At 47.1% G+C, this 26,035-nt stretch overlaps 2 protein-coding genes and 1 pseudogene across 3 annotated transcripts in view; 2 read left to right on the forward strand and 1 right to left on the reverse strand.

Annotated features, from left to right (window-relative positions):
• The window catches only part of Yars1 (tyrosyl-tRNA synthetase 1), a 31,143-nt gene extending 17,417 nt beyond the window's left edge, over window positions 1-13,726 (forward strand). Inside the window, exons 6-13 of the mRNA XM_076860820.2 lie at window positions 95-187; window positions 2,336-2,471; window positions 3,001-3,086; window positions 7,862-7,997; window positions 8,980-9,077; window positions 9,967-10,160; window positions 10,693-10,834; window positions 12,865-13,726. Coding sequence (XP_076716935.1) covers window positions 95-187; window positions 2,336-2,471; window positions 3,001-3,086; window positions 7,862-7,997; window positions 8,980-9,077; window positions 9,967-10,160; window positions 10,693-10,834; window positions 12,865-12,975 — 996 coding nt within the window. The 3' untranslated portion in view covers window positions 12,976-13,726. The remainder of the gene's footprint in view (window positions 1-94; window positions 188-2,335; window positions 2,472-3,000; window positions 3,087-7,861; window positions 7,998-8,979; window positions 9,078-9,966; window positions 10,161-10,692; window positions 10,835-12,864) is intronic.
• Window positions 13,727-13,971: 245 nt separating this feature from the next.
• Window positions 13,972-14,086, forward strand: LOC143405380 (small nucleolar RNA U13; annotated as a pseudogene).
• A 28-nt stretch (window positions 14,087-14,114) lies between these two features.
• Nhsl3 (NHS like 3) overlaps window positions 14,115-26,035 on the reverse strand; it is a 29,548-nt gene continuing 17,627 nt past the window's right edge. The window contains exons 2-8 of one of the 2 annotated variants that reach the window (XR_013155551.1): window positions 20,797-20,967; window positions 20,661-20,716; window positions 20,262-20,385; window positions 19,298-19,414; window positions 16,667-19,204; window positions 16,325-16,404; window positions 14,115-16,225 (exon numbers count right to left, since the gene is read on the reverse strand). Coding sequence is in view for 1 of the 2 variants with exons in the window: in XM_076860817.2 (XP_076716932.2) it covers window positions 16,203-16,225; window positions 16,667-19,204; window positions 19,298-19,414; window positions 20,262-20,385; window positions 20,661-20,716; window positions 20,797-20,967 (3,029 nt within the window). In the remaining variant the exon portion in view is untranslated. The remainder of the gene's footprint in view (window positions 16,226-16,324; window positions 16,405-16,666; window positions 19,205-19,297; window positions 19,415-20,261; window positions 20,386-20,660; window positions 20,717-20,796; window positions 20,968-26,035) is intronic. The other variant, XM_076860817.2, reaches the window with a different exon arrangement.

A 26,035-nucleotide genomic window follows, 5' to 3' on the forward strand; every position in this document is an offset into this window, starting at 1 on the left:
CTGTTAAGTTTCTGGACAAGTTAGATGAAATCAGGGCACTGAGGAGGAATTTATACTAATATCTGCTTTTGTGTGTTCCTTTCTAATCTCTCAGTACCTCCCTGCACTTGGCTACTCAAAACGGGTTCATCTGATGAATCCAATGGTCCCTGGATTAACTGGGAGTAAAATGAGTTCTTCAGAAGAGGTAAATTTCCAACTTTTGTTTGTTTTGTTTTTTTAGTTGTAGATAGACATAATATCTTTATTTTACTTGTTTGTTTATTATATGGTGCTGAGGATCAAACCCAATGCCTCACATGTGCTAGGCAAGTACTCTACCACTGAGCTACAACCCCAGCCCACCAACTATTACTTGAGTCTAGAAATCTTCAACAAGAAATGGAGAGATTGAGGACTCAAAAATCAGTGACCTGGCTGACTAGAACATTCATATATTTTGCTGTGATAGACCTTCTTGTCCAGTTAGTTCAGTGGTTCTTGAGTATTGAAGGAGAAGCAGTCCTCGTGGGGGTCCAATCATAATTTTAACAGTTCTTACTGATAAAACCACAAGCAAGTTATTTCTTCATTAATAAAACTGATAAAATTCAGTCTTACTCATGAGAAGGCCTTGATTACGTTACATCAACAAGCATTTTGGTTCAAAGAGTTTGATAGAAGTGATATTATATCTCTTAACCTTTAAAAGTCCTACTAGGATAAAGTACACTTTTGTTCTGATCATTTGGTATACAAAATATAGGAATTAATGGAATACAAAGATGTGAAAAATTGTTCTAGGTTCCCAAATTTGACTGTCCTTTAGAATTCTGATAAATGATTCTGGGAGGGACTCGAGAATGTTGTTTTTGGTTTTTTGTTTGTTTTTCCTTTAAAATCATTCCAGTTTTTTGTTTGTTTGAAGTACTGGAGATCAAACCCAAGTCTGTACTCCCAGCCAAAGCCTGAGAACTTTTTAAAAATACACATGCCTGACCCAACCTCAAGACACTTTGATTCGTTAGGTTTGGGTGGAGTCCAGTACTTTATATTTTTTATATACTCAGGTGATTCATATGTATACTAGGATTTGGGTAACCACTGAATTCAAATGACTATAAACTCATATTCTAAAATAAGAAACAAAACTTATTATTAAAAAAGGAAAAATGGCTATAGATAATACATTATACCCTGTATCTACCTCCATTTTCTGTGGTCAATGGAATAATTTTTAAAAAAATATTTTTTAGTTGTTGATGGACCTTTATTTTGTTTGTATATTTGTAGTGCTGAGAATCAAATCCAATGACTCACATGTGCTAGGCATGCACTCTTCTGAATTACAACCCCAGCCCAACAGAATACTTTTGAGATAGGGCCTTGCTAAGTTGCCAATATTAGACTTGAACTTGGGATCCTCCTGCCTCAGCTCCCATTGTCTGGGATTATAGGCTTGCGCCACCACACCTAATTTCCATTAATTAACCCACATTAATCCATTAATTTACAAATAAGTTAATACATTCATGAAAGCAAAAGCTCCCATGACTAGTCACCTCCCAAAAGTCCTGCCTTAAATACCATTAACATATGACTTTGAGCGTTAAGTTTCCAACATATGAATTCTGGGAGGCAAATTTTCATACCCTAGCACCTGCTGTTGGTGAGTGCTATGAAATAGGTATCCTCGTACATTACTGATATACCTTCAAGAAAACAATCTTGAACCTAGCAATTTTAGGTAGTTTAAGAATATAATCCTAGAGAAGACAAACAACCTCTGTAAAGATATTCAATATAGCATTATATATAATTTGTAAAAATTAGGACGTAATCATAACAAGTTATGATGCCACTAATAACTGGGAATATAATACAGCATAAAAATTCTAAATGAAGACAAGGTAGCCCCTCAGATATACTTAAGACATTGTCTCATATGAAGAAGCAAGGGAGACATTTCTTCTCTAAATATAAATATGTAACGATTCTGTATGCTATAGACAAAGTCTGGGAAGAACATAGAAAAAATTAGTTTATTCTGCCCAATGTCAAAATTCAAGTGAATACCTTAATTAATTATGATTTTGTGCTACTTGTTTAATGTTAAAATCTTTTTTTTAATATTTATTTTTTAAACAAATAAACAAAATAACCTTTATTTTGTTTATTTGTTTTTTTATGTGGTGCTGAGGATTGAACCCAGAGCCTCACATGTGCTAGGCGAGCACTCTACTGCTGAGCCACAACCCCAGCCCCATTATAAAATTAAAAATAAATAAATAAATAAATGTAAGATTAGTTCTCATTTCCAACCACAAGAGGTCCTCTTCTCCTCCATGGTTTCTAGGAATCCAAGATTGATCTCCTTGATCGGAAGGAGGATGTCAAGAAAAAATTGAAGAAAGCCTTCTGTGAACCAGGCAACGTGGAGAACAACGGTGTTCTGTCCTTCATCAAGCACGTGCTCTTCCCCCTCAAGTCAGGTAAGATAATCCCTGTCCTCTCAGGGGCCAGGTTGGCAGAGCCAAACTTCTGCTGTGGTTATACTTGTGATTTGTCACAGATTCTTCCTCCAGAGACTGGTTGCCCTGAATTTCTATTCTAATTTCATGTATATATTTGTACTAATGAGGGTAGGATATCATTTAATTATCTAGGGTTCATTACCAGACTAGGTTCTGAGGGGGTATTAGGTTAGGCGGGGGTCTTTGAAATGAGAGTGGAGGCAGACATGCTAAATTAGAGAAATACAAAAGAATTCTAAGTCTTGATCCTTCCCTTTAAGGACCTGGGATGGTAGCTGGGTACACAATATTGCCATTCATCATTCAGTTTAAGAACAATAGGGGTGGTGGTGTAGCTCAGTGGGAGATCACAGCTTAATGTGTGAGGCCCTAAGATGTCATATGATAAAGTTCAAAATACATAACTACACATACCTATGCATTTGGGCTAGGAATGCTTACTACTATTACTAGTTGAGTTTGTTGATGTATATCCTTTTTCTTATAGAGTTTGTGATCCTTCGAGATGAGAAATGGGGTGGAAACAAAACCTATACTGCTTACCTGGATCTGGAAAAGGACTTTGCTGATGAGGTAATACTAGAGAAATACTAATCCCCAAAAACTCTGACAACCTCTCCCTCTTGGCCTAGCAAGGTTTGTGATTGTGTGCCACAGGCCTCCATCTTTATGCTGTCCAGGGCTGTGTATTTTGTTAATGACTTAGAAGAAGATTCAGATGGTTCACAGATTAAATGGGCAAATGGCACAAAGCTAATACATTGACGTCTTCCTCCTTTCCAGAGGACCTGACAAGCTGGAATAACAAGAGGAAGTATTCAGAGACAAGTGAAAAATAATGTACAAAAAAGAACAACAGGGGCCAGGCACAGTGGTGCACGTTTATAATCCCAGCAGCTCGGGAGGCTGAGGCAGGAGGATCACAAGTTCAAAGCCGGCCTCAGCAACTTAACAAGACTTTGTCTCTGCATAAAATATAGAAATGTGACTATATGGTCTAGAAATGTGACTCAGAACAACTATTGTGACAACTATTTATGAAGTATTCATATTTTTTTAATATTTAATTTAGAGACAATGTAAATTATACAGAAGATATATGTATGTTTTAAGCAAATACTATGCCAGTTTATATAAGGAGATCAAGCATCTGCCAGTTTTGGTATCCTTGGGGAATGGTGCTGTCCCCATGGTTACCAAAGGACAGCTATACATGGTCCAGATGTAAAACAGGAGGAAGTAACTAACTGGCTTATGGAGAGGACAATATCTGAGCACTGTTTTGTTTGAAGAATAGGAAATCATGAGAAAATTTGTGAGGGAATTAATTGTGTAAAAAGTTGGTAAGATGAGAAATTACACATGATTTAGTCTGCTAGAGGTGAGGTAGGGCATTGTAGGAAGATAGGCAGGGGCAGGTCAAAAAGAGAAGACAGACATAATAATAGCAAATAGGAAATAAAATGGGGTTTTGATCCACTGTGAACTTAGGTTAAATCAACAGTTTGATGGGCTATTAGAAATATGAATAAGCCCAGGTGTGGTGACACATACCTGTAATCCAGCAACTCGGGAGGCTGAGGCAGGAGAATTGCAAGTTGGGGGCCAGACTTGGCAACTTACTGGGACCCTGCCTCAGAATAAAAATAAAAAAGAGCTTGGAGGGGCTGAGACTGTAGCTCAGTGGAAAAGTGCTTGCTTTGCATGTGTGAGGAACTGGGTTCAATCCTCAGCAACACATAAAAATAAATAAAGATATTGTGTGTTCATCTACAACTAAATAAAAACGGTGGGGCGGGGCACTTGGAGTATAGCTCAGTGGTAGAGTGCCATTGGGTTCAATCCTCAGTACCACACCAAAAAAGTCAGGGGGACGGAGGTTGTAACTCAGTTGTAGAGCACTTTCTTGGCATGCAGTCCCTGGGTTCAATCCCTAGTACCACCAAAAAAAAAAAAAAAAAAAAAGGAAAGAAATGTTTACATTGTCTCTTGGGCTAAGTCCAGAAGTGTTCAGTCCAAGCTGGTGTGGTGCACATGCCTTTAATCCCAGAGACTCAGGAGGAGGCTGAAGTGAGAAGATCACAAGTTCGGGGCCAACCTGAGCAATTCAATAAGACCCTGTCTCAAAATTAAAAATTAAAAAGGATTGTGAATGCAGCTGTATGCTAAATCACCTCTAGGTTCTATCTTGAGTACCAAGAAGAAAAAAAAGAAATGTTGAATCTAGAACCAGGGAAGTGATCCCTTCTGTTCACTGTTCTGAGTGTGATGTTATTGCCCTGGACTTCAAGCTGGGACATGTTGGTTGGGGAAGGAGGAATGTCATGACGGAATAATCTCAAAACCATGTCACAAGATGTAGGTGAAGCACCTAAGAGCTAAAGCAGGACTGTGGGTGAGGACCATAGCAAGATGTGATGCTGGGGATAGACAGGGCTTCCTCATTTAACCTTGGCTTCCCCTTCACTGGAAGTGTGCAAGAAGCAGCTAGAGAACCACTTGGAAGCAATGGTGAATGCCTGATTGAGCATTAAATAGAAGGAAAGACTTGACCTGAGGTCTGGAGGCCTGTCTGGCCCATTTTTTTGATGTTTTACAGCAATTACTCTGAAACCCTTCCTTCTGCCATCTGAGGCAGGCCACAGAAGCCACACTCCTCTCCTCGACCCTGTGTGTTGTCCTTTATGAAATACTGAAAAGGAATACATGAAATGCCTCTAAGAAAAGGTCAGCAGCCAAGTTATCCCATAGCAATTTCTGTGGTATGGGTATGTTCTTTCTGCACTGCCTGAGACAGAAACCATTGGCCTCATACAGCTGTTGAGCACTTAGAATGTGGCTAGGGAAACTCAGGAGCTACATTTTAATTTACAAATTTTAAATGACCACAAAAGTCTTAGTGGCTACCATATTGGATAGTGGCCAAATTAAAGTGTTGGCGATACTGTATTATAGGTATTCATACACAAGAAAAGAAAATTCTTTCAGGCCAGATTTAGGGTATAAAAAGATAGCCATGGGACACAGGAAGAAAAATTGAATTTATAGCTGGGTACTATTTTATTTATCTGTAAATAAAATACAAAATAGGGCTGAGGATATGGCTCAGTGTTTGAGTGCCCCTGAGTTTAATACCCTGTACCCCAAAAAAAGAAAAATTGTATTTCTCAACTAGATTGAGTTTCTCTTATCTGAAATATTTGGAACTGGGAGAGGTTTAGATCTAAGATTTTTTTCAGATTCATTTATTTTTAATTTTGGGGGGGGGGGTTCAATGGACTTTTATTTTCATTTATTTACAAGTGGTGCTGAGAATTGAACCCAGTGCCTCACACATGCTAGGCAAGTGCTCTGCCACTGAGCTACAACCCCAAGGTTATTTTTGTTTGTTTTGTTACCAGGAATTGAACCAACCCAGGGGTGCTTAGCCACTGAACTATATCCCCAGCCCTATTTATTTTTTATTTTGAGACAGGGTCTTGTCTGAGTTGTTTAGGGCCTCTCTAAATTGCTGACCTCGAACTTTCTATCCTCTTGCCTCAGCCTCTGAATTGCTGAGATTACAGGCATGTGCCACCACACCTGGCTATATATTTAATTTTTTTTTGCAGTACTGGGGATCAAAAACAGTGGCACTGTAGTATTGAGCAACATCCTCAACTCTTTATTTTGAGACAGGGTCTTATGAAATTGCCCAGGTTGTCCTCAAACTTGTGATTCTCCTGCCTCGGTCTCCAGAGTAGCTGGGATTATAGGCACATGCTACTATGCCCAGCCAGATTTTGGAATATTTGCATATACGTAATGGGGGATGGGACCCAAATCTAAATAAGAAATTAATTTGTTTCATGTATACTTATGTGCATAGCCCAAAGGTGATTTTATACAATTTTTTTAGTGTGCCTATATTTTGCCTGGAAACCATCATATGAGGTCAGATGTGGATTTTTTTCCCTTGTGTCATCCTAAGATTTTTTTTTAATATTTATATTTTAGTCATATTTGGACACAATACCTTTCTTTCTTTATTTTATTAGCTACACATGACATTACAATGATCTTGGCAATTCATACATTTGAATCAAATGCGGTATAATTTCTCATTTTTCTGATTGTACAGATTGTAGAATCACATTGGTCATACAGTCACCTATATACATACAGCAATCATAATGTCTATTTTATTCTGCTGCCCTTCCTATCCCCCCTTCCCCTCCCCTCCCCTCCCATCATTTCTCTCTATCAAATCTAATGTGACACACTTTTTTTTTCTTTTTCTTCTCCCAACATCATACATGCATTCTGTATAACAATGAGGGTCTCCTTCCATCTCCCGTGCAATTCCTCTTCTCCCTCCTTTTCCCTCCCACCTCTCTTCCCTATTTAGTGGTAATCTTCTTATGCTCTTTCTCCCTATTCCACTTTGAGTCACCCATATTTATGTACTTTTATGTGGTGCTGAGGATTGAACCCAGGGCCTCACACGTGCTAGGGGAGCGCTCTACCACTGAGCCACAACCCTAGCCCCTGCTAAGGTTTTAGAGTATTTTGAATTTCAAGTTTGCATGTCAGGGATGCTCAATCTAGCCAGGTATAGTGGTGCACATATGTAATCGCAGCTACTTGTGAGGCTGAGGTAAGAGGATCAAAAGTTCAAGGCTAGCCTGGGCAACTTGTGAGGCACTGTCTCTGAAAAAATAAAAAGGGCTGGGGATGTAGGTCAGTGGTAGAGGGCTTGCTTAGGATATGTGAGGCCCCAGGAACAATCCCCAGTCCTTCTGCCAAAAAAAAAGTTTTAAAAAGAGGGATGTTTAACCAGTACTAACAGACCAACACTGCTCTCACCACTTTATCCACATTATATGATTTTATTTTCATTCTGAATATGAGAAACAGCCATTGTTATCCTCATTTTATAAGAAGTTGAAAGTTAGAGGTGGGTAAGTGCCTTGTTCAGTGTCACATACCTATCTAGAAGTCTAACCTAGGTCTATCTCCTAAGCCCTTTTTCTTCCTTCTGTCTTAGTCATTCTTCAGTGTTTTGGGTTACTCATGTAAATATTTTCCTGCCTATGAGAAGCATGTGGTTTTTGCCACTGCTCTAAGCATAAATGAAGATGGTAGAAGAATTAGACTAATAAGTATATTCAGCCTCTAAAAGCCTTCAAATTCATATGGAGCTCAAAATCAAAAGACCTGGATTTCAGACAAGTTAGCCTTTCTAAATCTATTTCCCCTTTTCTGCTGGGAAAACACTCCCTTCATCCTATATGCACATTTTTAGTAGATTCTGGTGTCCTGTGCCCTTTTCCAGTCCTCATCTCATCAGGTCTTATTTACTTCTGCAGGTCGTACACCCTGGAGACCTAAAGAATTCAGTTGAAGTCGCCCTGAACAAGTTGCTAGATCCCATTCGGGAAAAGTTTAATACCCCTGCCCTGAAGAAGTTGGCCAGTGCTGCCTACCCTGATCCCTCAAAGCAGAGTAAGGCCCACTGGGGTTGGGAAGGGCCAGGAAACAGGTTACAGTTTCAGAAAAGAGCCTGTCAATGGGTCTTAGAAACATGTCTATCTTAAATGGAGGACTCAAGAATTCAGTTTCAAGTGCAAAACTGTCTTATTGCACTAACTCCTGGATTAAGATTTGATTTGTTTTGATTGGGTTTGGTAGATTCCATAAAGTGATTATGTCCTACTGCACCAGCATCTTAAAAGAGGCAGATGGGAGACATGTGCTTAGATCCTTCTAGTCTGTGTTCACTAAATCTGCTGCTTCAGTAGGAGAGTGATTGGGTTAAATAAACCTGGTACACCTAGTCAGTATGTAGGATGATAAGCTTTTATAGAGCCTGCAGAGCCTCTTACAAGAGCTCATTTTTAGCTGGGTGTAGTGGCACACACCTGTGATCCCAGCAATTCAGGAGGTTGAGGCAGGAGGGTCACAAGTTGCCTCAGCAACTTAGTGAAGCCCTAGCAACTTAGTGAGACCCTGTCTCAAAGTAAAAAGGGCTGGGGATGTGGCTCAGTGGTAAAGTGCCCCTGAATTAAATCCCTAGTACCCCCCACCAAAAAAACAAAAATACTTCATCTTTAGGATCTCCCAATTCCCTGGCTTCTTCTGGCTCTTAGACCACCGTTCACTTGAGATATTGGCACTGATAATTTTATGTGACCCTTCCAGAAAAGACTCAGTAAATCCTATGTGGAATGCATGAATGGAAACACCCAAAGGTGGCAAAGCTTTACAGTCCCCTCACTTCCAACCTAACAACTGAGGGAGAGAGTAGATGAAAAATCTGGCATGTCATTTCTGAAAGACTGCCAACTCTGTTTTAAAGCATAAGTTAGTGGGTAGTTTCTGGGGATTCTCTACTAAATCTTGTGTTCTCATCTGGTGAGATTAGCAGCTGACCTTCCATGGGAGCAGGGAGTGGATCTTGACCCCATGGTGTTCTTCTCATTCCCAGAGGCCATTGCCAAAGGCCCTGCCAAGAATTCAGAACCAGAGGAAGTTATCCCATCCCGGCTGGATATCCGCGTGGGGAAAATCATCTGTGTAGAGAAGGTACTCATTTTTCACCACATCCCAGAGAAGCAGAGATAGGGGTCAGGTTTGTCTGTTTCCTTCTGGAAGAAACCTGGTCTAGAGAGGGCAAGTAACATCTCTGAGGTCATGTTGCAAGTCAGAACCCCAGTGTCTCCTTCCAGGCATCAGGCTTTCCATAGCCATTTGCCTTTGGACCTTACCCAACCAAACATAGCCAGGAAATGAACACAGGAGGCAGATGTCAGAGGGAACCTGTTTACCCGTTAAAACTGACCTGATGGGCTTTCCTGTCTGTAGCAGCTTGCCTGGACTAGTTGCAAGCCTTATCTTGGATTAGCCACATTGCCTGCCCCTCAGACAGTGGTAGAGAAAAGAGGATTCACTTTTTCCCAGAGAGAGAAGGTCACGAAGTCAGCTGCTGGGGACCATTGTTCTGACTTTTTCACCCTCCCTCCAACCCCTACATACCCCAGACACCCCCCACCCCACCCTCTGCTCCAAGCATTGACTTGGTTTTCACACACTACCTTGAAATGACTGATGATGCTCCTGCCTCAGATGGTGAAGCCAACACTTACCTTCCCACCTCCCAGTCACTTGGGACACACTGGTGTAGCATGTGTGCCATAGTGGTAGCCACTAACAGTTTGGTTCATTTAATCTCTGATAGAAATTCTTCCAGAAGCAATTATATTCATTTTCTCAAATTTGGCCTCTTGGTTGAGAGTAGAATATACCTTCAAGGCCTCTGCTATCTGCTGTCTGGGGATCTGGAAATAGTTACCTCTAGAGGGTCCCTCCATGGGACTCTGTAAGGAGCAGATATCCCTTTTTGGAGACAAGAGTTAACTGGGCCCCCGATCTGCTCTACTGGGATACTCTCCTACCTGATATCTCTTGCTGGCAGCACCCAGATGCAGACAGCCTGTATGTGGAGAAGATTGATGTGGGGGAAGCTGAACCACGGACTGTGGTGAGCGGCCTGGTACAATTTGTGCCCAAGGAGGAACTACAGAACAGGCTTGTGGTGGTGCTGTGCAACCTGAAACCCCAGAAAATGAGAGGAGTTGAGTCCCAGGGCATGCTTCTGTGTGCCTCCATGTGAGTAAAGGACTAGATGGGGCTCAGGACCTGGGGAGGCCAAGAGCGGGGAGCTGGACCCTATGATGCCAGGTGGAAGCCCTGAGAAAACACACCTCATTGATGCCAAAAAAAGTGATGTCTGAAGGAGTTATTGTTCAAGTATCATGAATGAGACACTACCCAAGTTAATTTTGTTAAAACAGAAATGGGGGTGTGCACTTGCCCAAGCCTTACTACCAGTTAAGACCTGGAGGCAAGAGTCAAACCAGGTTCTGATTGGCTATAAAGTCTTTACTGCATTATTTCACACTTCCTCTTGAGATCCAGATTTGGTTATCTCTTCTAACATAGGAATTTAATAGCCCCATTTGATCTAAACTGGTGATGTCCAAAGATGTGCTAAAGTAATGAGGACCTCCTGGGGCCATGGCTTTGAAGATGTTCTAAATCCCATTAGGGCCCTTTGGAAAGGCCCAGATCACTTTGGGTTCCACAGCCCTGGGAAGCCATCTGTAGCCTCACCCTTCCTTTGTCCTGTGTGTCTTCTCAGAGAAGGGGAAAGCCGCCAGGTTGAACCTCTGGACCCTCCTGCAGGCTCTGCTCCTGGTGAGCGAGTGTTTGTTAAGGGCTATGAGAAGGGCCAACCAGATGAAGAACTTAAGCCCAAGAAGAAAGTTTTCGAAAAGTTACAGGTAAATGCTGCATTGTTCCCTCTTGCCTGCTACTGGGCCCTATCCCTACTCTTCTTTGTTAGTGAATCCACAGCTGTCTTAGTCCCAACTGGGACTTCGGCTTTCTTCATCCCAGACCTTCCTGTAAGTGAGATGTCTGAGGGCCTGGAGGTCTCAGAAGGACCTCTCATGTACCGAGCTTTGACAGGCTATTTGAGGCACTATGTAAGAAACTTTAGACACTTATTTATCTCCAGGCTGTGACAGGAGATGGAGATTATCTCCATTTTACGTGGCAGGATATCTGCCAAAGCCAGAAGTGATGGAGCCAAGGGCTGGTGCTGCATCTCAGTGGTAGAGTGTTTGCCTAGTCTGCAAGAGGTCCCGGGTTCCATCCCCGTCACAAACGAGAAGAAAAAGTAAAAGATGGAGCCAGAATCAAAACCCTCCTAGGGCCAGGCATGGTGGCTCACACCTATAATCCTAGCAACTGGGAAGGCTAAAGCAGGAGGACCACAAGTTCGAGGATAGCCTCAGCAATTTAGCAAGACCCTGAGCAACTTAGTGAGACCCTGTCAGAAATTTTAAAAAAATTAAAAGGGCTTGGGGATATAGCTCAGTGGTAAAGCATCCCTGAGTTCAGTCCCTAGTGCCAATAAATAAATAAATAAACAAACAAAAACCCTTGTAGGGTCCCTCTCCCCACCTTGACCCTTGGATACTCATTCTCTCCTTGCCTTCTGGACATTAACTCACATGTGATCTGCCCCAGTGATCTCTGAATTCATTCATTCACTCATTTAGCAAATGTCAAATCCATAATATGTATCAGGCACTATTCTAGGAGCTTGGGCTATATCACTGAACAAAACAGCAAAAATTGCCTCTCATGGAACTAACACCCATGTGTGCCTTTTTCAATACCCATTTCCTCAAAGTGCTTCTGGAGGTGTTTAAACGGTGTGTGTCTCCTGCATGTAGCAAATGGGTTTTTATGGTGACTATGAATTGCTTATTTTTTTTCTGGCTATAAAATAAAATTTTCATAGTAGAAAAGGTCTAAAATATAGATGGGGGTAATGAAGAAAATAAAATATCCAGCCAGACACCATGGTGCATGCCTTGAATCCCAGTGACTTGCAGGCTGAGGCAGGAGAGTTGCAAGTTCAAGGCCAGCCTCAGCAACTTAGTGAGACCGTTTCAAAATTTAAAATGGCTACAGATGTAGCCCCGTGGTAAAGAAGCCTAGGTTCAATCTCAAGTATTATAAAATAAATAATCAAGATAAGATATCCATAGTCCTGCCAAAGAGAAACTAAAAAAATGAAATTATCATTTCCTTTTGGTCCTTTGCTCTGCATAAAATAGATTTACAGTTTGATTCATACTGAAAGTTTTCTGTTTTAGTCAGGTGTGGTGGCACACACCTATAATCCCAGTGACTTCAGAGGCTGAAGCAGGAGGATCCCAAGTTCCAGGCCAGCCATGGCAGTTTAGCAAGACTGTGTCTCAAAATGAAAAAGGAAAAAAAAAAAAAGTCTGGGATAATAGGGATATAGCTGAGTGGTAAAAGTCTATGGTTCAATCCCCAGTACTGAATTTTTTTTCTACTTTATGCTCCCAGACTTTCTATATCTTAAATCCTGAGGTCTCACTACACAGCAGTTTATGACAATTATCATAATTTAAGACTTTACTAGCCATTGAGGGTGTTCTCATTGTTTCACTATTAGAATGTTACAGTGGGCTGGGTTGTCAGTCAGTGGTAGAGGATGCATGAGGCACTGGGTTCTATCCCCAACACCACACCACACACACAAAAAGAATATTATGCTGGATGTCTTATACAGAGATTTTTGTACTTAATTTTTCATGATTATTTTCTTAAACTAAATCTCTAAAATGAACTTACCTGAGACAAAAAATATGAACATGGAAGCTTTGACAAATTATTCTTAGAAAAGCTGAGCCAGGTTACACTAGAGTAGTATAAGTTTCCTTGGGATCTCAACCACCACTGTTAACAACTTTTTTTTCCTCTGTCTTATCAGATTGACTTTAAGATTTCTAATGAGTGCATTGCACAGTGGAAGCAAACCAACTTCATGACCAAGCTGGGAAACATTTCCTGTAAAACACTGAAAGGAGGGAATATCAGCTAGCCAGCCCAGCATCTTCCCTACTTCCACCGTCCTGAGTCTTCTGCTGTCTCAGTTTGTTCCATTTGTCACCTGTTTGCCCATCTCTCAGGACACTGAAGCAGCAGGTCTTGGACTCTTTCTTAGGTGCAAAACTGGGTAAGGGGCAGCATACCTCCCCAGAATCTGGACTCATCCCATCTGGTACAGTGAGACTGAAACAACCCCTGCCTCCGGGTGGTAAGTGGGGCTAGGCAGCAGTAGGGAACCCAGTTTTACCAGCTTCCTTTGGCAGCTGACTCAAGAATTCTGGTTTCAATATAACTCAGAAAAAGTTTATGCCACAATCCTTGTAATTGGAAAAACATTGGTTCCCAGGTTTTTTGGAGTTATCCCAGCAGCTGTACCTCTAGCTGGAATCTGGTGCCTGGACTGGGCTAATTACAGTTTCTTCCCCAACAGGAAATTGTGGGGTTTGAAAAGCAAAGAGAAGGGAAAACAGAGAACCTAGTGGTCTGTCAAGTGGTTGGCAGCTTTCACACTGCCTGCCTACTCTGGGGCTTGGTGTTGGTGGGAGACAGGGTCTGCCCCAGGGCTCCTGGAATTTCCCTTGATCCAGCCAGACTGGGACACTCCCTAAACCAGCTGTGTTGTTAGTTAGCATGGATGGCATAGCGTGTGTCTTCAGAGAGGGTGAGGTCATTTCTCTATAAGGCGAGAAAATCAAATCACTGATCATCACTGTCAAATTCAAATAAAATGGTCTGAACATGTCTGTCTGGATGGGGACTGTCTGTAAGTGTGAAGCAGCTGCTGGGTCCCTCTCCCAGCCTGGGGTTGCTTGTATCTTGTAAGTCTGGCATTGTATTGGGACAGTTGGGGGAACTGGTGGATGGCAGATACCTTTGGTTTCCCTTTGGTGGTGCTAAGCGCAGCAAGCAGAACATTTTCCCTTCTAAATGTTGGCAGAGACCACTGCCCTGCCCTGCTCCACCCCCATTCAGCAGCAGCAGCAGCCAAATTCTTTTGTGGTTGATTAGTGTGGTGACTGAGTTTTCACGCTAGTGTGTCAGGAGAGCTTTCCTCACACCTAGTTACCAGTGTTAGCCATTGAGAACATATTGCCCATTTGATGTGGAGGGTCAGGAAGCAGCAATCACAGCCAAGTTTCAATCATTTAATTAATTAATTAACACCTTTTAAATGAAACACAGAGCTTTTTCACCCCTCAAGCTTCAGGGCAGAGGGAATGGATTGTTTGTATAGACGTATCAAAGACTCGAAAATTTAAAGAAATATATATATATATATATACTTCTCTCTTCTAACATTTTTATGCAAATTAAAAATCAGAGGCTTTTGGTCTCTCCATTTGCAAGAGGTCAAGCTCATTCACCCCAGAGAACAAAGGAGAGTTGCCTCTTCTAGATTCCCCCCTCTCCTTTGTGCTCTGGTCCACCGGGTGGGGGAACAAGCTCAGAAAATCCCAACTGAGGATAAGAGCTCCAGTAACATGGGAATAAAGAGGAGTCAGGCTCCCTCCACCTCCAGCAGTTCTGAAGGCCTAGTTTCATGGGGCTTTGACTGCTCCTGGGTTCTGGGTCCTGGGGTGGGGTGGATCAGAAGCTCCAAGCAGAAGAGTACTGATTGCCTTCCCCTACTCACTGGACAGGTGCAACATATACCAGCAACAGCTCCCCATTATCCATGGGGCAAGGGAAAGATTTTGGTTTGTAGCCACTGGGAGAAGACAACAGTGGCAAACTAAAGAAACCCCAGAGCAGGCAGCCAAAGGAACCCAGGCCCACACACCCCCATTCCCAGGGGTAGGTGGCATGGGCCAGTGTGTCACTGTAGTAGTGGAGAAGCTAAAAGTAAGGTTCCTTGCCAGGCTCAAGGCTGAGTCACTGCTGAGAAAAGAGGATCAAGAAGGGATGGCCCTGGGAGGCAGCCACACTGCTGTGCAAGGAGGTACTGGAGGCACCCCTGTGGAGCCAAGAGGACCAATGAGGAAGCCACCTGACCTAGATAGATCACATAAGCTGAAAACAGAAAGGTCATTAAAACTCCTGGAGGAGCCATCAGTAGCAGAGGCTGACATGTAGGAAGAGCCACCCAACGCCCTCTGATAAGGGAAGGTTTTGGAGTAAGACTGCACCTCTGGCTTCCCATTCTTGCCACTCAAATCAGCTCCCCCTGTGGAATCACCCATGCTGAACAGCAGGAAGGACATGCACCAAAGAGTAGAGAAAGGTCAGAAAATAAGGTGCAAGGGCCAGACCTGGGCTGCTGCCCAAATAAGCTCCCCTGCCAGATCTCCCCTCCTGTCTCAATACTCCCTGTGAAGCTGAAAAAGACACAGCCCATGGGCCCTGCCTCTGAAACTTGCCTGCTGGATCAATCAAACAAGGGGCAGATGCCTGGCATGCCAAGGACCTGCTGAGATGACCTGCTACAGTGATTTGCTTGTGAGGACAGAGCCTGCAAACCTGCCCTCTCCTTCTTCCTCCCCACACCCATTTAGAGCCTGGGAGTCCCCTAATTCTTGTCCCCTGCATGAAGCACCTGGCAGAGCTGGAAGGCAGGAGGTTGGTGGTAAACTGAGGCACAGGAAGGCTACCCCGACTGCACCTTTTGTGCTTTGGAATTCCACAGCCCCGTTCCTGCCCCCAGCCTCGAAGAGCCTGTGGGAATGTGACTCGCCCACCTCCAAGAACTAAGAAAGGAGCAAACTGAATTGGGGAGGAGGGACAGTTTGGTCCCAGCTATGGGCTGATACCCAGGGATTGATGCTGCCACCATGTAAACAGACCCTTGGAACGTGGCTTCACAAGCCCTGGAGGATGGACTATGCAGCCACTTCACAAAAGTGCTTTGATTCTGGACTACAATATGTGCATGATTTGGACATGGGGGAAAAAAAACACATGAAGTGTTCTGCTCCCGTCTCTGTGGCCTCAGGGCCAGCAGGGGGCGCAGTCACCCACTCCCACCAGCTACCTCCTTCATGATGAGGCTAAGGCCAAGGCTGAAGGGGCAGCTGCTGGAGGCGAGTCCTTTGAGGGGAAAGGCATGAGAGCTGGGTGATCTGGAGGACGGGCGACACCAGGCTGCATAAATATCGAAGGCTGTGGAGGTTAAGGCTGCAGGCGTCCTCTCTTAGGTTGTGTCTGCTGTCCTCTCGTCCTTGGAGCTGCTCAGGTCCCTGAGAGATTGTATTCCTGGGATGGGTCAGCAGTGCCAGTGCATGGTCAGACCAGCTCTTTCTGTGGGTCTGTGAGAGAAAAAGGAACATTTAGTAAGGGGCGCCCAGTTTGGTTCAGACACTGAGAGCCCAAGCACACTTTCACCCAGCCTTTCCCTGAACTCTCACTTGACAGACACCAGTGACAGCAGCTGGAAACTTGACTCAGACACTGTAAAGTAGGTGTCACTGTCCCACACTTCATAGCACTAGGATAAGACAAAATGATAAGGTTGGAACACACCTGGTAGGTCTGAGGTCAAAGCCCCACCCCCATGTTCCTTTTCCTGTAGTTCAAGTGACAATTCACCTGTCCCAGGCCTCCTAAATCCAGTTATTTTTGTTTTGTTCCCTTTTGTTGTAAAAATTAACCATCTCAAAGACCCAAAAGCAAATGCCCAGTGGTAGGACTTCAAATATTTATTTCCTACCATCAGTGACAGGACCCACACCCACCACTGCGCACTATACCTGAGTCTGGGGGACCCATCTTCTCTTCTGGGCCCACCAGCTGCACAACATCTCCGTTCTCTTTTGCCAGCTCCCCCTTAGTCCTGTCCTCAGCATGAGGGAGCCCATTGGTAGGAGGAACAGTTATGGATTCAGCCCGAGGAAAACTGGGAGAAGCAGGTAAGGGGACTCCCACCGAGGGCTTGCGGGCCACAGGTGGGGGAGCCTTTGGTGGCTTCTTCAGGGACTGGGATGGCCGCTGCTCCGAAATGCTCCTAAGTTCAGCCACCAGATTCCGCTGGAGGTCAGCCTGGGCCTCAGGGGACACTGGCCGCTCAAGCTGTAGCTTCTTAGTGCCTTTGGAGAAGATGAAGCTGGCTGTTGAGGCAGGAGACTGGGGAGACTGTGGCCGGGCCTCCGGTGGTCCATTGGGCTGGGCACTTCCGAGGCCCTCACTGGCAGCCAGGCTGGAGGCCTTGAGTAGGACGGCAGCATGGAGCCCGGAAGACGGGACAGGCACAGGGCTAGCCCGACCTGACAGGGCCCTTCGCAGCGGCTTCTGGGGGGCTGATAGCCCTGATGCAGAGGTTGGAGCACCTGTGGGAGCGACCACAGAGCGCAGCCGCACCATCTGCAGGAGTGAAGGGGTGACCAGGGGCACACCAGCTTCGTCCCTGGAAGCCCCATTGCTCTTGTTGCAGCCTACTGGCTCCTTCCGAGGGAGTCTGACCAGCTCTGGGACAGAACTAGTTGCGGGTGGGGCTGGTGGGGCTGGAGGAGGGTCTGGGGTCCCCTGGGGCTGGCTCTGGGAGGCAGTCAGGGAGCTGACAGGCCCGGGGGCTACTGCAGGCTCAGGACTAGCCACAGAGAAAAAGGCCTCCTCAGGTGGTGGGAAGTCAGCCATGGACAGATCCTGCTCCTCAGGTGTAGGGGGTGGGGGTGGGGGCCAGTTGGGGTCTGGGAGGGGCTCCTCAGTCTCTAGGGCAGTTGGGGCCTCCTCAACCACCTCTAGTTTCTTACTAGGTGGTGGGGGTGGATGGTAAGATGGGGGTGGGGATGGTGGGGGTGACTGATCTTTGGAGACAACAGGAGACTCCTGGGGTGGGACCAGAGATATCTGGGGAGTGGGAAGAGACTCAGGACTAGTATCAATGGTAGAGACAGGCCCAGGAACCACAGCAGGAGTGGCCAAAGTAGGGGCAGCTTTTTTAAGGCTCTTGGGCTTAGAAGGAGGAGGAGGAGAGAAGGGGGCAGGCACCTTGGGGTGAGGAGGTATGACAAACCTATCACTCAGGGGGATGGACATGTATGGACCAGAGCGGTCTGAGGGAGTAGGATCAGAGGAGGAGGAGCACAGAGACGTGAGGGAAGAGGAGACAGAGACACCAGGAGACTGAAGGGAAGTGACCCTCTCTGGTTTAGGAGGCTGGGCCTTGCCTGGGGAAGCAGGGGCACCTGCCAGACCCTTGGGAGGTAGGGTCGGGGTACCACTTTGGCTCGAGTATCCACTGGAGGGTGAAAGTGTCCGTTCTGGTGATCGTGGAGGGTGCCGGGTGCCACCAGGAGACAAGCCAGGCACCCAGCTACTACCTGCCGAGGTGGGTGGACAAGCTGCTGCACCCACCCCTTCTGACCCACCTGTGGTGGGTGGCCGGGGAAGCTGCGGCTGCTGCTTCCGCTCAGGCTTAGGTGGCAACCCTAAGGGCCCATCGGGTGCCTCGGAGCCCCGCTGATGGAGGGAGTAGGTCCGGCGAGGAGGTGGAGGAGGCCGTTTCAGCTTCCTCAGGGAAACACTCCGGCCAGACAACTGCCCGCTGCTCCGAATGCTGACTGTGTCTGAGGCCTCGGCAGTGCTGCCCCCACTAGGGGAACCCCTCCCACTGCCCCCCTGGGGAGCTGGTGCCATGCTACTGCTGGCCACAGAGCCCTCTGGCTGACCCTCAGAACCCCCCTTTGAGGAGAGGGTGGAACCGTCAGACACAACAGTCTCAGAAGACTGAGAGTGGCTCCAGGTATCACTGGAAGAGGAAGGATGGCGGCTGCGGGGCTGGGGGCTGGAGACGGAGGAAAAGCGACCCAGGGAGCGGACGGAGGCCGGGCTAGCAGAGAGCAGGCTGCAGCGGCTCAACGTGCGCAGGCTGCAGCGGCCCAGGGCTACCACGTCCACAGTGGGTGGCAACACAGCGTGTGGGATCAGCTTTGACAAGTAGGTAGCCTGGGGCGAGATGGACATGGCTGGACTCAAAGGCTCTGGAGGCCCTGCCCCTCCTGTCAGTCCAGGAACTGCTAGAGACATGGGCCGGGTCAATGGAGGGGGCCGGGCCCCTGAGGACCGACCAACAAGGGTGTCATCCCGGTAAACGCGGTCAATGTGGCGCTGCAACACGGCCTCTGTATCAGCGTCGGCCTCTGCCTCTGCCTCCAGTGCCTGCAGAGATACTCGGACCCCAGTCCCTAAGGCCATGCCAGCTGGGTGACCGTCTACCGTGGGGATTCGGACAGCATCCCGTGGACCAGGAGGCCGAGGAGTACCTGGTGCCTCACGCTCATTCCGCAGGCCTAGAATGGATAAGGAGCAGGTGGCAGTCAGCAAAGAGGGGCTGGCCGGCTCGCCACCCACCACCACTGCCTACCTAAAAACCCAGGGCTCACCAAGTTCCTTCTGCACATGCTGAGGCAGACCCAGCACGGTGCTCCGACGCTCCCGCCGACGCCTCCCTGACCGTCCAGAAGATTTGGGAAATGAGTCATGGGGTCGGAAAGTGGAGCCTGAGAGCCAATTCAGGGGGAAAAAAAAAACGTTAGAGCAGAAGGTCTCCACATGTCCTGCAGAGCACTACTTTTGAGAAGTGCTAGTAATAGCCTTGGGATAAAAGATTTCTGCAGTCAAATAGATATGGGTAAAACTAGAGGCTTCTTTTCTATAAGACTATGGAAGGCTAAGTCAAAATGATCATTGCCATTTAGTGAGTACTTATTTAGTGAACACATTATTATGTCCACATGCTAATGTTCAGCATTCATTCCAATAAGGTAAATGCTATTATTATCTATTGATTTTTATAAAACATCAAACGTAAGTTCAGGGATGTTAAGGATTTGCCCAAGGTCACATGGCTGCTCAGTTAGCGACATCAAGCCAAAACCCAAATTTCCAACTTTTTTTTGAGGGGGCGGAGGGTACTATAGATTGAACCCAGGGGCACTTAACCACTGAGCCACATCCCCAGCCCTTTTTTTAAGACAGGGTCTCAACAAGTTGCTTAGGCCCTCGATAAATTGCTGCCTCAGTCTCCCCAAGCTGCTGTGATTACAGGCATGCACCACCAGGCCCAACCCCTACTCTTAATTTTACAGTTAAGATTCATTTGCTTGGGGCTGGGGACAAGGCTCAGTGGCTCAGTGATAGAGCAATTGGCTAGCATACTCAAAGGCCTGGGTTCAATCCCTAGCACCTCTCTGCAAGAGGACACAGTGTACTGTCTCCTGAATTAACTGAATCACAAAGCCTGAGAAGACACAATTAGGAGGAGAAAGGGAAGTTGCGGGTGCTAAAACAAGATGGTGCCCACCACCCCTCTCCCCTGCCCAGGAATTCTGGCCAGTGAGCAGACACCTTTGCGCTGGATCATCTCTGAGCGGATGGAGAGTGCATCCTCTGCCGTGGAGCTCTCAGCCGTGTAGGATGTGGTCTGGCTGCAGAAGGAGATGCTGTCTTCATCTGGCGCAGTCCGGGAGGACTGTAGGGAGAAGAAGATTAGTCCCTGGCCTCTGTGGGCTGCCTCCTCAGAACGCCTCAATGGAACTTTTGATTTACAAACACCCCCCACCCTCGAGTGTTACCCAGCATAGAGCCAGCATCACTGGAGCAAGCCCACACTAGCCCAGAAGGGTCAGTCAGTCCAGCCCTTTGAGATACTGGAAGGAAAAAGACCCAGAAGGTCTAAAGCCATGCTTGCCACAGGTCAAGAAAGGATGGAAGAGCAGTCAGGACTGAGCTAGGGGCAGGGCTCACCTGGATGCTCTGGGTGTCTCCATGGTCCCAGCCACCCTTGTTCAGTTTCTGTTTTTCTGGAAGACACCAGAAGAGAGTGTTGGGCTAGGCTCCTGACCTCAGGAGCTGAGAGTAGAGGGAGGGTGAGAAGGGTTACCTTGGTGCTGTAGGGAGCGGAGCCCCTCCTGGGCCTGTGTGTGCAGCTCTTCCAGGTGAGGCGGTCGCCCACTCGGGAAGAAGACATTGTCCTGGTGCTCATCCACTACAGACCCTAGCCCCTGGCCAGGCCCTGCACTCTGACGTTTGTCACTCTCAGCCTTGGCAGAACCTAGTGGGATGGAGGAGGAAGGGAGGTAAGACCCAAAGGCATGTGGGTCCTCAAAATGCACAGGTACCATGACAAAGGCACCCGAGTCCCCCAGACTGCCCATGGTCCCTACACACACATGCAAATGCCCACTTTCCCCAGTGCAGACATACAACCCACAATACTGGGGTAAACACTTAATACACACAGCCCCCAAATACATACACAAAATATGCCCAAAGGCACATATATCTGAGTACTCACACCACACAAATGGACACACAAGGCACAACACACAGGACACAGAGGCTCACTATCTATGCACACAAGTTTCATACAAACAGCCCCCAAGTATGAACCCACATAAGTATCCACACCCAGCCTCCACCTATCCACACAACACCCACAGTTCCATTCTGTACACATGTAAACAGTATCTAAGTATACACACAACTGTGTATACACATGTCACTCAGGGCCCCATGTATACACAAAACAACCCTGTATACACATATCCCATAGCAAATACAATGCTCACCTCCAGACCCCAAGCCCTACTTTAAAGGAAAACAAACCACCCTTTTCATACAGTGCCTTGGCCCAAGTCCAGGGAGAAGATACTATGGGAAACCAAGAAGGAGGAAGAGCTGGAAGGCGTCATAACCAGAGTCCCAGAAAACACTGGGGAATGGGGAAAAACAGGTCAAGAATATAATCTCCTGGGCCCCCTACTCACCCATAGGACTACCCCTTCGCAGAAGAATGGACAGGGAAGGGGAGAAAAGAGACCCAGGCACTCCTACCCCCAGTCAAGAGAGTTCAACCTCTCCAGGGAGAAGAGTCCCAGGTATGGAGGCCCTAGCCCAGGCCCCTGATGCATGGAGCCAGGGATCCATTACAGAAGATCCTGTTACAGGCTCCGCCCACAGGGGGCTGGTCATCTAATCCTGGGGATGGGGGAGCTGTGTCAGCACTTTGCAGCCCTAGCCCCTCTTTAAATGAAACCCACAACATAAGCAAAAGCAGTGGAGGGTCATGTGACCTTGGCAGGAACATAACAAACCCTTTAAAGGGACACACCCCATTCAGATACCTGCCATTCACTCTTCCTCAGCCTACTCTTCAAGGGCCAGGGCTCCTGCCCCAGGAAAGCCAGGAGGTCAGAGGTAGGAGGTACCCCAGCAGATAGTGGATATCTCCCTCAGACCCTCATTTTACAAGTGGGGAAACGGGTTCAAAGGGGAAAGGCCTACGCCTAAGGTCACCCAGCAAATGGGAGTCAATCAGCTGGAACTAAATCCAAGTTCCCAGAGGGGACTCCTGGATCACACTCAGACTGAGAACCCCTGGTTTCCAAAAGTCCAAGAAGCTGTGGCCCCTACAGTCTGAATCCAGGCCTGAAAGCCCAGCTACTAGGAGAAAGAATGGGTACAAGTCCCTTCCTCCAAACCCCAGGCCTCTAAACATGGTTCCACAACTTCCAGAGGCACTTTTCTCTGCAGCTCCCCACATCCCATACTCCCCTACCTTTGGGATGACTCCAAAGGGGGCTGTCCCCTCACTCTGAACTAGGTTGGAGGCTGCACCCAGTAAATTATGGGTACCCTTGCAGGAAGGCAGTCTGGCCCGAGGGCGGCAGGCTTCAAGGTCAGAAGATGCGGTCCATCCTCCCAAGCATAAGCAGGCCCAGACAAAGGCAGCAACAAAGCAGCTGGACAAAGGCATGCCGCGGACAGGGGACTCCAGCCTCCTTAATAGCCCCGGCCCCAACCCCACTGCTCCTCCCTGGCCTAGATCCCCCAGTCTAGGGAAGAGTCTGGCTAAGGGAGCTGTGGGGATACCTTCCCGTCCCCCTCCAAGCCACACCCACTCACTCACCCTTCTTCTTAAAGAGCTCAAGAAGCGCAGGGAGGTGGCGGCCAAGGAACACCACCATGACTGCGGGCGCCACTTGGGGATGTCCCCTACTCTAACCTCCTCCGTGCGCCCACGAGCGCCTTCACCACAGCCCAGCACTAAGCCCGCCTGCCTGGTGCCCGCCAGCGAACCCACCGCGGCACCCGACGCAGGCAGAGGAAGGGGAGGGGCTGTTCCAGGTCTTCCTCCCACCTTCGCCACTGGTCCCGCCTACTCGCCGACCCCGCCCCCTATGGAGGGACGCAGAGACACGAGGAAACTGAGGCGGAAAGACTGCAGGTGCTCTGCTCTACTAAAGGGTATGACTAGGGGGATGGAAGATAATTCCTGCAGGGATCACTAACACTGCCACCAAGTCCTGTCTAAACATTCAGGAGTCAGAGCGAAGCGAAGGGCCCAGCTAGCCGCCAGATGGTAGGTGTAAGGGCTACCAGACCAGACTTGGCATGGTGCCCACCCCCACGCCCTCCTGGCTGATGGGATAATTCCTTGGGGAAAGAGCTCAGTTCATGGAGCAGTCAGGCAGGAGCCCAGAGCTGCCTTGTGGGAGTGGCAAGGCTGTGGGCAGAGGCCCCTGGAGGGGTACAATCTGGCCCAGGACACAGTACATACTGGGAAGCCAGGGAGAGGCCCAGAGCAGAACCACAGTGGCTGTTGGTTACAACCCCCTCCTCATATGTGTGTTCAACCCCACACTTTCTTCCCACTATGGCAGTGTGTCATCAGAGGCCCAGAACAGTTCAGAGAACTTCCAAGGTCACACAGCAGAGGCAGGATTTAAACACAGACCTCCAGCTTCCTGAGTCTAGGATTCTTCCCACTGGCCCTACTTGGTCTAACTGATCGTGTGCTGAATCACCAGGCAAGGAGAATACATTAGCAAAAAAGAGCCCATAGGCAAAGTCAGTAAAATAGTCAAGAGGTAGGAGGGATGGAGAGAGGAGAGATACTAAGAGGCAAGTCAAGTCCATGTTCAAATCTACCTCCATCACACAAAAGTCAAGACTATGTATGAAAACATGGTGGGCTGGGTGCAGTGGCACACACCTGTAATCTCAGCAGTTTGGGAGGCTGAGGCAGGAGAATCACAAGTTTGAAGTTAGCCTAAGCAAGTTAGCAAGGCCCTAAACAACTTAGTGAGACCCTGTCTCTAAAGAAAGTATTTTAAAACAAGGGCTGGGGATGTTGCTCAGTGGTTGAGCACCCCTGTTTCAATCCTTGGAACCAAAAAGAAAAAGAAAAAGAAAAAAGGGCCAATAACTCCTCTTTATAAGATGCTATATCCATTCATTTGGTTAGTAAATATTAAGCTTGTACTTAGGGATATAGCCAAAGGATAACTTTATCTTGTTCACTAGAACATCCCCAGAGCCTCAATCAGTGCCTAATACACACTATGAGTTCAGTAAATACTTGAGGAATACATGAATGAGGTAGGCTAATATAACTTTAGGTAGTAAAAACTAATGAGTGCCAGGTGCGGTGGCACACACCTGTAATCCCATGATTTGGGAGGCTGAGGCAGCCTCAGCAACTTATCAAGGCCCCAAGCAACTTAGAGAGACCCTGGATCAACATAAAAAATAAAAAGGGCTGGGGATGTAGCTCAGTGGTAAAGCACCCCTGGGTTTAAGTGCCAGTACCAAAAAAATAAAAAATAAACCGAAACAAAACAAAACTAAGGAGCTGTGATTGGAGGTTGTAACCCTCTAAGAAAAGGAACTGAGACCTGAAAAATGAGAAGCCAGCCAAGGCAGATATGGAGGTAGAGCCTTCCAGACAAGCACAGCAAATGTAAAGGCCTTGAGAAGGAGTGGGACTTCCACAAACAGAAAGGAGGCTAGTGCGGAGAAACTGGCAGGAGATGAGAGCAGAGGAGGGCAGCAGCCAGGTCAGGTGGGGCTCCTAGGCCTGAACAGACTCCAGGTTACATTCCAAAAGCCTGGGAAGACAGTCAATGAGAGTTTCAGCTGGGTAGACACTTACAAAAAGGATCCTCCTGGAAACTCTAGAGCAGGTGAGACTCTGAAAGAGAGGTTCTGTGAACTATAATGTGCTCTTCCCCAAACTCGCCAAGGAAACCCCTCCCTCCCTGCCCTCTTTTGGACTCCTTAGAGGACTAAGACCCCTCTGGAGCTCCTTTCCCATTTGCTCACCTCTAAGACCATTCAAGCCCATGGCTAAGCCCTTGCCCTCTGGAGAGCAAATATTTGTGGAGCTGGATAGTATATATGTTACATCACTGAACTCTAAATAATAGTTCCAAAAAGTAGGCACCTTTATTTCCATTTTACAGAGGAAGACCTGGAGACCAGCAGGGGCAAACACCCATACAGCTCCCACTCTGGGCTTCACTGCAAAATGACAGCAGCACTTCACTCAGAGAACCTGAATCCAAAAGCCATGCTGTCTACTATGCCAGCTACAAACCTGATCTCCCCAAAGAAGGGGTCCAGGAACTCCATCATTTCTACTAATTGGAGGTTTCTTGACTACCTGCTTCCCCCACATGCCCCCTCTTAGGCAAGACCCAACTCACTTATCAGTCTTACACAAACAGAAAAGAGCAGCAGACCGACACTTGCTGGGTGATTAATCCCTGCCAGGCATGGTGCCAGGTACTGGTGGAAAGCAAAACCCTGTCTATGTCCTCATGGATCCTTTTTTCTTTCTTTTTTTTTTTTTGTTTTTGTTTTTGTTTTTGTTTTTGGTATTGGGGATTGAACCCAGGAGTGTCCTTCCTGTGCACCAAATTACCCTTTTCCTAGTTTTGAGACAGGGTCTCACTAAGTTGCCCAGGCTGGCTCTGAAACTTGTGATCCTCCTTCCTCAGATTCCCAAATAGCTGGAATTGGGAGCCACTGTGTCCATCTGTCTGTCCTGCTAGATCTTAGGGCAGCCCTTCAAGGCAGTTACTTGAAGGTACATGAAGCTCCTAGTAGCTGATGGCAGATCTGTAAGGCTCAGAGACCTAGGTGACTTCCCAAACTCTGGCTGGCTCTAAAACTGTAGCCTTTCGCTGAGCAGGGCAGTCACCCCCAGCTTCCCTCTCAATAGGGAAACAAAGAGCTGAGCTCTGGCTAAGCTGGGACAGGGGGAACATTAGCCCTTAGAAGTCCAAGGCCCACATATGTCAGTCAGGGCCACAGCTGCAAATTCCACAGCCAGATCC

The sequence above is a fragment of the Callospermophilus lateralis genome, chromosome 7 (assembly GCF_048772815.1).
Source record: "Callospermophilus lateralis isolate mCalLat2 chromosome 7, mCalLat2.hap1, whole genome shotgun sequence".
Lineage (NCBI taxonomy): Eukaryota > Metazoa > Chordata > Mammalia > Rodentia > Sciuridae > Callospermophilus > Callospermophilus lateralis.